General features: G+C 47.8%; 1 protein-coding gene across 2 annotated transcripts in view; it reads left to right on the forward strand.

Annotated features, from left to right (window-relative positions):
- Positions 1-12,170, forward strand: part of LOC137357510 (cohesin subunit SA-1-like) — an 86,060-nt gene that overhangs the window by 24,485 nt on the left and 49,405 nt on the right. For both annotated transcript variants that reach the window (XM_068023859.1, XM_068023860.1), the window contains exons 13-18: positions 3,092-3,190; positions 3,388-3,467; positions 7,814-7,921; positions 8,646-8,760; positions 11,163-11,280; positions 11,628-11,731. In XM_068023859.1, coding sequence (XP_067879960.1) covers positions 3,092-3,190; positions 3,388-3,467; positions 7,814-7,921; positions 8,646-8,760; positions 11,163-11,280; positions 11,628-11,731 — 624 coding nt within the window. The remainder of the gene's footprint in view (positions 1-3,091; positions 3,191-3,387; positions 3,468-7,813; positions 7,922-8,645; positions 8,761-11,162; positions 11,281-11,627; positions 11,732-12,170) is intronic.

Consider the following 12,170-nt stretch of genomic DNA (forward strand, 5'->3'; position numbering starts at 1 on the left):
CCTTTTCCAACATTTTACCCACAACCGAAGGAAGGCTCACAGGTCTATAATTACCAGGGCTGTCTCTACTCCCCTTCTTGAACAAGGGGACAACATTTGCTATCCTCAAGTCTTCCGGCACTATTCCTGTCGACAATGACGACATAAAGATCAAGGACAAAGGCTCTGCAATCTCCTCCCTAGCTTCCCAGAGAATCCTAGGATAAATCCCATCTGGCCCAGGGGACTTATCTATTTTCACACTTTCCAAAATTGATAACACCACCTCCTTGTGAACCTCAATCCCATCTAGCCTAGCAGCCTGAATCTCAGTATTCTCCTCAACAACATTTACTTTCTCTACTGTAAATACTGACGCAAAATATTCATTTAACGCTTCCCCTATCTCCTCTGATTCCACACACAACTTCCCACTACAATCCTTGATTGGCCCTAATCTAACTCCAGTCATTCTTTTATTCCTGATATACCTATAGAAAGCCTTAGGGTTTTCTCTGATCTTATCCGCCAATGACTTCTCGTGTCCTCTCCTTGCTCTTCTTAGCTCTCCCTTTAGATCCTTCCTGGCTAGCTTGTAGCTCTCAAGCGCCCTAACTGAGCCTTCACGTCTCATTCAAACATAAGCCGCCTTCTTCCTCTTGACAAGCGCTTCAACTTCTTTAGTAAACCACGGCTCCCTCGCTCGACAACTTCCTCCCTGCCTCACAGGTACATACTTATCAAGGACACACGGTAGCTGCTCCTTGAATAAGCTCCACATTTCGATTGTTCCCATCCCCTGCAGTTTCCTTCCCCATCCTACGCATCCTAAATCTTGCCTAATCGCATCATAATTTCCTTTCTCCCAGCTATAATTTTTGCCCTGCGGTATATACCTGTCCCTGCCCACCGCTAAGGTAAACCTAACCGAATTGTGATCACTATCACCAAAGTGCTCACCTACATCTAAATCTAACACCTGGCCGGGTTCATTTCCCAGTACCAAATCCAATATGGCATCGCCCCTGGTTGGCCTGTCTACATACTGTGTCAGAAAACCTTCCTGCACACACTGGACAAAAACTGACCCATCTAAAGTACTCGAACTATAGTATTTCCAGTCGATAACTTTCCAAATAAAGTCCCCCATAACAACTACCCTGTTACTCTCGGCCCTGTCGAGAATCATCTTCGCTATCCTTTCCTCTACATCTCTGGAACTATTCGGAGGTCTATAAAAGACTCCCAACAGGGTAACCTCACCTCTCCCGTTTCTAACCTCGGCCCATACTACCTCAGTAGACGAGTCCTCAAACGTCCTTTCTGTCGCTGTAATACTCTCCTTGCTTAACAATGCCACACCCCACACCCCCCTCTTTTACCATCTTCTCTGTTCTTACTGAAACATCTAAATCCCGGAACCTGCAACATCCATTCCTGCCCCTGCTCTACCCATGTCTCCGAAATGGCCACTACATCGAGATCCCAGGTACCAACCCATGCTGCAAGCTCACCCACCTTATTCCGGATGCTCCTGGCGTTGAAGTAGACACACTTTAAACCAGGTTCTTGCTTGCCAGTGCCCTCTTGCGTCCTTGTAACCATATCCCTGACCTCACTACTCTCAATATCCTGCACACTGGAACTACAATTTAGGTTCCCATCCCCCTGCTGAATTAGTTTAAACCCCCCCGAAGAGCACTAGCAAATCTCCCCCCCAGGATATTGGTACCCCTCTGGTTCAGGTGAAGACCATCCTGTTTGTAGAGGTCCCACCTACCCCAGAAAGAGCCCCAATTATCCAGGAAACCAAAACCCTCCCTCCTGCACCATCCCTGCAGCCACGTGTTCAACTCCTCTCTCTCTCCCTATTCCTCGCTTCGCTATCACGTGGCACGGGCAACAACCCAGAGATAACAACTCTGTTTGTTCTTGCTCTAAGCTTCCACCCTAGCTCCCTGAATTTCTGTCTTAAATCCCCATCTCTCTTCCTACCTATGTCGTTGGTGCCTATGTGGACCACGACTTGGGGCTGCTCCCCCTCCTGAGGTGCAGTACATAGAATATAAACACAGTTACTCCAGACTGACTCTAACCAGAGTTCTCTACAGCTGTGACATAACTTCAATTAAATTAAACTCTGTCTGCCACAGTTTTGCCAACTCACTTAATCTATCAATGTCCCTTTGCAACTTTCTGCTGCCATTGAGACTGTTTATTTACTGTGCCACCCAATTTCATGTCATCATTAAACTTGGATATACAGCTCTCTCTCTTCCTTCATCCAAGTTGTCAATTAATGTACTGGAACGCTGTAGGCCCAGTACCGATCACTGGGGGACGCCACGAGTCAGAACCTGCCACCTGTGAGGGACTCTAAGCAAACACTGTCAAATTGTGAGGGGCAGCAAGAGGGAAGGAAGGCTGGAATTGGAGTGAGTTGGAAAAACCTGTAAGTGGTCATCTGAGATTTAAAGCAGGCAATTGCAGACGACTGTGCATGTGGGAAGGAAGGATGAGTGGCACGCACTCCTGGAATGGTGGTGAAATCGTTCGGGATGAGTGGGCAGCGACCCAAGCGTCTTTGTGAACTTGATGTGGAACTTGTTGAGCCAATGCAGAATGTGACATAAGAAACAGGAGTCGGAGTAGGCCTTACAGCCCCACCATTCTGTTAATTGCATCCCCATACAGACCAGCAATCAACATGGCTAAAAAAGCATTGAAATATGCAGCCAGAACAGTGAGAAATCGTTGTGGTTAGCTTGTACTGGGCTGTGGTCAGACAAGACTCAGAGTAGAGTGTTCACTTTTGCTCACTCAGACTGGAGGGCAGAGAAAAAGCTGGTGTTGGGCACCTGAGAGATGGGGAAAGGCCTGAGGAACTTGAGCGCTCTGACCTGGATTGGCAGCGAGTCTCCGGCCTGGATTCGGATATGTACCATAGCTGTGCTCACTCACTTGCAGTCTTAAGCTGTGCTCTTTTCAGGTGTAGAAGGTAGGGAATCGATCTTGGCCGAGTGAGAGTCGAGTTCAAGTCTGGAGTCTCATGTCACAAGACCCCTGCCTTGGTTCTAAAGCCATTGACCTGCCCCCTCTCACTCTCTTTCAGCAACGGGAGGTGAGGCTGAAATGTTTGAAGTCTCTCCGTCATCTGTACGAAAGCAAGGAAATCACTCAAAAACTTGAGCTCTTCACTAACCGATTCAAGGTAAGCACCTGCTCTGTTCCACCCGCAAATGGCAATTCCCGTGAGCCACAGCCAGTGCCCATCGCTGATAGAGTGACAGTGTGACTGGTGCTGGCTTGGGCCGCGACTGTGTGTCGGGTGCTGGTCTGGTGTCTCTGATTGTGACTACTGCTGCTCTGTTGCTGGTTTGACCCCTCGTGCTTTTCATGTCTGTGTAGGACAGGATGGTGTCCATGGTCCTGGACGTGGATTATGATGTTGCAGTGGAAGCAGTTGGTCTGTTGACTCTCATTCTGCAGTAAGTAGTTTTATACTTTATTGATTCACGGCATGTGGGTGCTTCGGGCAAGGCCAGCAATTATTGCCCTAGAGAAGATGGTGGTGAAGGTGTTCCCACAGTGCTGTTAGGAAGGGAGTTCCAGGATTTTGACCCAGGCACAGTGAAGGAACAGCGATACCTTTCCAAGTCAGGATGGTGTGTGAATTGGAGGGGAACTTGCACATGGCCGTGTTGTTCTTGTCTTTCTAGGTGTTACAGGTTGTATGTTTGCACATCGCTGTTGCTGCAGTGCATCCAAGTTCTCCGTCCTCATCACGTCATGGTGGGGCTGTGCAGAGGGCTGGACTATGACTTGCGATTTGAGGTCGAACTAGTCTGGGTCTTTCTGACGCTCCCTTCTGTCCGAAGGTCGTGGGTTCAAGTCCCGCTGCAGGACATGAATGCATAATCCAGGCCGACGCTCCTGATGCAGTCCTGAGGGAATGCTGCTCTGTCGGAGGGGCGGTCTTGTGGACATGATGTGGACCTGATGTCCGGTCAGGTGGATGTAAAAGATCCCACAGGCTGCTATTGGAAGAACAACAAGGGAGCTCTCCCCTGAATAATATTTATCCCTCAAACAATAAAAACAGATGAACTGGGTAATTATCCCATTGCTATGATGCATTTGGGGAGGGCAAATAAAGCAAGGGAATACACTTCAAACAGGAGGATATTGAGAGGGGTAGACAAAGTGAGACACCTTGGAGTGCATGTTCTCAGATCCCTGAACGTGGCAGGACAGGTAGAGTGGTGAAGAAGGCATATGGAATGATTTCCTTTATTGACCGAGGTTTAGAATACAAAAGCAGGGATGTAATGCTGGAACTGTATAAAATGCTGGTTAGGCCACAGCTTGGAGTATTGTGTACAGTTCTGGTCATCACATTACAGAAAGGAATAATTGCTCTGGAGAGAGTACAGAGGAGATTTACAAGAATGTTGCCAGGGCTCAAAAGTTGCAGCTATGAGGAAAGATTGGATTGGCTGGGGTTGTTTACCTTAGAACAGAGGAGGCTGAGGGGTGACTTAATTGAGGTGTACAAAGTTATGAGAAGCCTAGATAGAGCAGACAGGAAGGACCTGTTTCCATTAGGGGAGAGGTCAGTTACTGGGGGCACAGACTTAAGATGATTGGTAGAAGGATTTGAGGGGACATGAGGAAAAACATTTTCACCCAGAGGGTGGTGGGTGTCTGGAATTCACTGTTAGGAATGGTTTTGGACGCAGAAACCCTCAATTCTTTTAAAAGGGACCTGGACATGCACCTGAAGTGCTGTAACCTGCAAGGCTATGGACCAGGTGCTGGAAGGTGGGATTAGATTGGGCGGCTAGTTTTTTCAGCCGGCACAGACACGACTGGCTGAATGGACCTCCTGTGCTGTAATTTCTCTATGGTTCTATCTGTGGGATCTTGCTGTGTGCAAATTGGCTGCCTCATTTCTGACATGACAACAGTAATTACACTTCAGAAAGTAGTGAATGGGTTGGAAAACGCTTTGGGATATCCTGAGATTGTTGAAGCTACTGTGTAAATGCAAGTGTTTATGTAATAAAAACAAGAAATGCTGGAAATACTCAGCAGGTCTGACAGCATCTGTGGAGAGAGAAGCAGAGTTAACGTTTCAGGTCAGTGACCTTTCTTCAGAACTAGCAAATATTAGAAATGTAAAAGGTTATAAGCAAGTAAAGCGGGGGTGGGGCAAGAGATAACAAAGGAGAAGGTGTAAATAGGACAAGGTCACAGAATAGCTGACCAGAGGGTCGTGGAGCAAAGGCAAACAATATGTTAATGGTGTATTGAAAGACAAAGCGTGAGTGCAGATAGGGTGTTAATGGACTGAAAATTGAACAGCCGCAAGTACAAACGTGAAAACAAAACAGTGGGTAAGCAAACTGATCAAACTAAGATGAAATAAAATAAACACAAAAAAAAATTTTAAAGAAGGAAAAAGAAAAAAATAACTGAAAATAAAAGTAAAATGGAGCCCGTCATGCTCTGAAATTATTGAACTTAATGTTCAGTCCAGCGGGCTGTAGTGTGCCTAATCGGTAAATGAGATGCTGTTCCTCGAGCTTGCGTTGATGTTCACTGGAACACTGCAGCAATCCCAGGACAGAGATGTGAGCATGAGAGCAGGGGGGAGTGTTGAAATGGCAAGCAACCGGAGGCTCGGGGTCCTGCTTGCGGACTGAGCAGAGGTGTTCCGCAAAGCGGTCACCCAGTCTGTGTTTGGTCTCCCCAATGTAGAGGAGACCAGATTGTGAGCAGCGAATACAGTATACTAAATTGAAAGAAGTACAAGTAAATCGCTGCTTCACCTGAAAGGAGTGTTTGGGGCCTCGGTTAGTGAGGAGCGAGGAGGTAGATGGGCAGGTATTACACCTCCTGCGATTGCAGGGGAAGGTGCCCTGGGACGGGGACGAGGTGGTGGGGGTAATGGAGGAGTGGACCAGGGTGTCGCGGAGGGAACGATCCCTTCGGAATGCTGACAGGGGAAGGGAGGGGAAGATGCGACTGGTAGTGGCATCACTCTGGAGGTGGCGGAAATGGCGGAGGATGATCCTTTGGATATGGAGGCTGATTGGGTGGAAAGTGAGGAAAAGGGGAACCCTGTCACGGTTCTGGGATGGAGAGGAAGGGGTGCGGGAAATGGGCCGGACACGGTTGAGGGCCCTGTCAACCACAGTGGGGGGTAATCCTCGATTGAGGAAAAAGAAGATATACCAGAAGCGCTGTCATGGAAGGTAGCATCATCAAAGCAGATGCATCGGAGATGGAAAAAGTGGGAGAATGGAATGGAGTCCTCACAGGAGGCTGGGTGTGAAGAAGTGTAGTCGAGGTAGCTGTGGGAGTCGGTGGGCTTATAATGGATATTGGTAGACAGCCTATCTCCAGAGATGGAGACAGAGAAGTCGAGGAAGGGAAGGGAAGTGTCGGAGATGGACCATGTAAAAGTGAGAGAAGGGTGGAAATTAGAAGCAAAGTTGATAAAGTTTTCCAGTTCGGGGCGGGAGCAGGAAACGGCACCGATACAGTCATCAATGTACCGGAAAAAGAATTGGGGGAGGGGGCTTGAGTAGGACTGGAACAAAGAATGTTAGAAATATCCCACAAAAAGACAGGCATAACTTGGGGCCCATGCGGGTACCCATAGCAACCCCTTTTACTTGAAGGAAGTGAGTGGAGTTGAAGGAGAAGTTGTTCAATGTGAGAACAAGTTCAGCCAGGTGGAGGAGGCTGGTGGTGGTAGACGGGGACTGGTTGGTCCTCTGTTCAAGGAAGAAGCAGAGAGCCCTCAAACCGTTCTGGTGGGGGATGGAGGTGTAGAGAGACTGGACGTTTCCTGTCCCCAACTGCCGCCTCTTCACTATGGATGTCCATTACCCCCACCACCTCGTCCCCTTCCCATAACACCTACCCCTGCAATCACAGGAGGTGTAATACCTGCCCATTTACCTCCTCTCTCCTCACTATCCCAGGCCCCAAACACTCCTTTCAGGTGAAGCAGTGATTTACTTGTACTTTCAATGTAGTATACTGTATTCGCTGCTCACAATGTGGTCTCTTCTACATTGGGGAGACCAAGCGCAGATTGGGTGACCGTTTTGCGGAACACCTCTGCTCAGTCTGCAAGCTGGACCCCGAGCTTCTGGTTGCTTGCCATTTCAACACTTCTTGCACCCCCCCCCCACCCCTCTCTCCTGGGATTACTGCAGTGTTCCAGTGAACATCAACGCAAGCTCGAGGAACAGCATCTCATTTAGGCACACTACAGCCTGCCGGACTGAACATTGAATTCGATAATTTCAGAGCATGACAGGCTCCATTTTACTTTTATTTTCAGTTATTTTTTTCTTTTTCCTTTAAAAAATTTTTTTTTTCTGTTTATTTGATTTTATTTCATCTTAGTTTGTTCAGCTTGCTTACCTACTGTTTTTTTTCATGTTTGTACTTGTGGCTGTTCAATTTTCAGTCTGTTAACACTATCTGCACTTTTGCTTTGTCTTTCAATACACCATTAACATATTGTTTGTCTTTGCTCTGCAACCTTCTGGTCAGCTATTCTGTGACCTTGTCCTATTTACACCACCTCCTTTGTTATCTCTTGCCTTACCCCCGCTTTACTTGCTTATAACCTTTTACATTTCTAATATTTGCTAGTTCTGATGAAGGGTCACTGACCTGAAACGTTAACTCTGCTTCTCTCTCCACAGATGCTGCCAGACCTGCTGAGTATTTCCAGCATTTCTTGTTTTTATTTCAGATTTCCAGCATTTGCAGTATTTTGCTTTTATCTTTCTTTATGTATGTGGTTCTCTAGGAATACTGAAGATGTGTTGAATAATGAAGAGTGTGAGTGTGTCTACCCGCTGGTGTATGCCTCTCACCGACCCACTGCAGCAGCTGCTGGACACTTTGTCCATGTTAAGTAAGTTGGAATCGAGCTCCTCGAAAACTCACTGGTTTTATTAATGGGAGTACAATGACAGTAAAGTAAGGCTTTAGTGTGCAGTTTATTCAAAGCTTATAATGCCTCAAATTAAGTGACTGGTGGAGGTTTCTGCTGAGGGGCCATCAATGTTCCTGAGTTTTCTGTCCAGTGGTTACTCTATAAAGTGCATGTAGCGACATCTGGTGACTGGCTTGTGCACAACTGCTCATGATCGAAAAGCCTGCTGTTGCGATTGCACATGCAGAATGGATGCCTGTAAAGGATGGTCAAGGTACTGCAGAGACCCATTGCAGCAGGAACTGCAGGATCAGCTGAAGTCGGCAACCTCAGGAGAGGGAGACCTTTCACTAATCACCGATCTAACAGCACTGCAATCATTGAGTTGATATATTCGTGAGGGTGCGACAGTCCCCACACTGGGCAGTGCTGAGAGTTCAGCTCCAGCCACCGCCTGGCCAACTCAAGGGGATTGAGAGGAACCGGTGCGGAGCAGGCACCATGGCCTGAGGGGGCGAGGCAGGGCCGTGCAGAGGGAGAGCAAGTACACCGAGGCCCTGGGATTTACTGGGTCACTGTATCTCCAGGTAATGGCGGACTCTGTAGATGGGTGTAGGTTGTCTTGTGTTGTGCTAGCCCCAGGTGTGCACACTGCCTGCTGTTGGTTCAGAGCTGTAATCAGGTGCTGTTCTCTGTGTTTCAGGCTGCGAGCACATTACGATGCAGAACAGGAGGAGGCTGTAGCTAAGGAGCGAGGCAGGCGCAGTGTCAACGGAGAATTCATTAAACTGCTGCTCACCTTTTTCTTGGAGAGTGAGGTGTGTACGAATGTTGCTGTACACTGAAACTTGTATTCATAGAATGGTTACAACACAGAAGGAGGCCGCCATTTGGCCTGTCTTGTACTTGCCACCTCTCTGCGAGAGCACTCAGCTGATCCCATGCCCCTGCCTTTTCCCCGTAGCCCTGCAAATATTATCAGATAATTAACCAATTCCCTTCTGAAGTCTCGATTGAACCAGCGTCCACCACGCTGCCAGGCAGTGCATTCCAGATCCGAACCTCTCACTGCATTTAAAAAAAAAAGGTTTTCCTTCTGTCGCCTCTGGTTCATTTGCCAGTCACTTAACTTGGTGTCCTCTGGTTCTCGACCCTTCCACCAATGGGAACAATTTCACTCTGTCTACTCTGTCCGGGCCTCTCATGATTTTGAACACCTCTATCAAATCTCCTCTCAACTTTCTCTACAGAACAGTCCCAGCTTTTCCAATCTATCCACATAACGAGTCTCTCATGCCTGGAACCATTCTCGTAAATCTTTTCTGCACCCTCTCCAATGCCTTCACATCCTTTTTAAAGTATGGTGCCCAGAATTGAACACCATACTCCTGTTGAGGCCAAGCCAGTGTTTAATAAAGTTCACATGATTTCCTTGCTTTTATACTCTCTCCATTTATAAAGCCCAGAATCCATTATGCCTTATTAACTGCTTTCTCAACCTGCCCTGCCACCTTCAATGATTTGTGCCCAGGTCCCTCTGTTCCTGCACCCCCTTTTAGAACTGTACCCTTTATTTTATATTGCCTCTCCTCGTTCTTCCGACCAAAATGTATCACTTCACACTTCTCTGCATTAAATTTCATCTGCCCCATGTCCTCCCATTCAGTCAGCCTGTCTATGTCCTCTTGAAGTTAACGCTATTCTCCTCAAAGTTAACAGTACTTCAAGTTTTGTGCCCTCTGCAAATTTTGAAATTGTGCCCTGTATACCCAAGTCTAGGTCACTAATATAGATCAAGAAAAGCACTGGTCCTAGTACGGACCCCTGGGGAACCCCTCTATATACCTTCCTCCAGTCTGAAAAACAACTGTTCACCACTATTCTGTTTCCTGTCACTCAGCCAATTTCGTATCCATGCTGCTACTGTCCCTTTTATTACATGGGATTCAGCTTTGCTGACCAGCCTGTTTGGCACTTTATCAAGTGCCTTTTGGAAGTCCATGTACACCACATCAACCTCATTGCCCTCATCAACCCTCTCTATTACCTCATCAAAAAACTGAAAGTAGTTAACCATGATTTGCCCATAACAGATCTGTGCTGACTTGTTAATTTTATCCTCACTGAGCATTTCTAAAATCTTTCCCACCACTGAAGTTAAACTGATTGGTCTGTAGTTGCTGGGCTTATCCTTACACCCTTTTTTGAACAATGGTATAACATTTGCAGTTCTCCAGTCCTCTGGCACTATCCCTATATCTACATGGACAAAAGAGCTGAACTCAAGAGGTGAGGTGAGAGTGATTGCCCTTGACATCAAGGCAGCATTTGACCGAGTATGGCATCAAGGAGCCCTAGCAAAACTGAGGTCAATGGGAATCGGAAAACTCTCCGCTGGTTGGAGTCATACCTAACGCAAAGGAAGATGGTTGTGGTTGTTGGAGGTCAATCATCTGAGCTCCAGGACATCACTGCAGGAGTTCCTCAGGGTAGTGTCCTAGGCCCAACTATCTTCAGCTGCTTTATCAATGACCTTCCTTCAATCATAAGGTCAGAAGTGGGGATGTTCGTTGATGATTGCACAATGTTCAGCACCATTCGCGACTCCTCAGATACTGAAGCAGTCAGTGTAGAAATGCAGCAAGACCTGGACAATATGCAGGCTTGGGCTGATAAGTGGCAAGTAACATTAGTGCCACACAAGTGCCAGACAATGACCATCTCCAACAAGAGAGAATCTAACCATCTCCCCTTGATATTCAATGGCATTGCGCTCACTGAATCCTCCACTATCAACATCCGAGGGGCTACCATTGACCAGAAACTGAACTGGAGCAACCATATAAACACTGTGGCGACAAGAGCAGGTCAGAGGCTGGGAATTCTCTGGTGAGTAACTCACCTCCTGTCTCCCCAAAGCCTGTCATAGAAACATAGAAAATAGGAGCAGGAGTAGGCCATTCGGCCCCTCGAGCCTGCTCCGCCATTCATTATGATCATGGCTGATCATTCAACTCAGTAACCTGTTCCCACTTTCGCCCAAACCCTTTGATCTCTTTAGACCCAAGAGCTATATCTAACCCTGCCCATTGAACCAGGTTGTGTAATCTTCCCCATTAGAGCAGATGAAATGACTCTCAAATGCAGACAAAGGTAACTGTTTCTCTCTCTCTTCCTGTCCTGAATGTTGATCCACTTTGGTTCTATTTATCCTCCTCAGCTGCATGAGCACTGTGCATACCTGGTGGACAGTCTGTGGGACCATGCTGGGTCAGTCCTGAAGGATTGGGAAGGGATGACCGAGTTGCTACTGGAAGAGATTGGAGAAGATGAGGAAGGTGAGTTCCCAGCTGTGGACTGGGTGTGAGCATGGGTGTGTCTGATGAGTTCCTGGTGTGAGTGGAGTGGTGCAGTGACACAGCAGGAGGTGCCTCAACGATGTGATGCTGTAGCCAGTTCAGTGTGATGATGGGTGAGATTCTCAACTGAGAGCTTGCAGCCTATAACCAGACTGTCAGTGTCTCACCTAAGGCGTTCATGCTGCTGGATTAGGACCGGGTGTGTGGGGGCTGCACCAGGCAGGGGTGAGCGGAGGTGTGGGGCCAGGCTCAGATGGGGGGTTATTGTGGTCTGTGATTGGGAGCTGGTTCCTTTGTTTTTAACCAGTTGTTTGCCTGTGTTGCAGGTCTCAGCGATCAAGAGGAGGGTGCTCTGATTGAACTGATGGTGTGCTCGATGCGACAGGCTGTGGAGGGTCACCCACCCATTGGCAGGCTTTCGGGAAAAAAGGTATGACCGTGTCTCCAGGCCTCCTGGACATCCTCTTAAGAGTCTGAGAATAGCTTGGGTCGGGTGGGGAGGTGGGGGCGGATGTTGGTAGGAGATTAGGGCGGCACAGTGGCGCAGTGGTTAGCACCGCAGCCTCACAGCTCCAGGGACCCGGGTTCGATTCTGGGTACTGCCTGTGTGGAGTTTGCAAGTTCTCCCTGTGTCTGCGTGGGGTTTTCTCCGGGTGCTCCGGTTTCCTCCCACAAGCCAAAAGACTTGCAGGTTGATAGGTAAATTGGCCATTATAAATTGTCACTAGTATAGGTAGGTGGTAGGGAAATATAGGGACAGGTGGGAATGTTTGGTAGGAATATGGGATTAGTGTAGGATTAGTATAAATGGGTGGTTGATGTTCGGCACAGACTCGGTGGGCCGAAGGGCCTGTTTCAGTGCTGTATCT

The sequence above is a fragment of the Heterodontus francisci genome, chromosome 48 (assembly GCF_036365525.1).
Source record: "Heterodontus francisci isolate sHetFra1 chromosome 48, sHetFra1.hap1, whole genome shotgun sequence".
NCBI classification, from domain to species: domain Eukaryota; kingdom Metazoa; phylum Chordata; class Chondrichthyes; order Heterodontiformes; family Heterodontidae; genus Heterodontus; species Heterodontus francisci.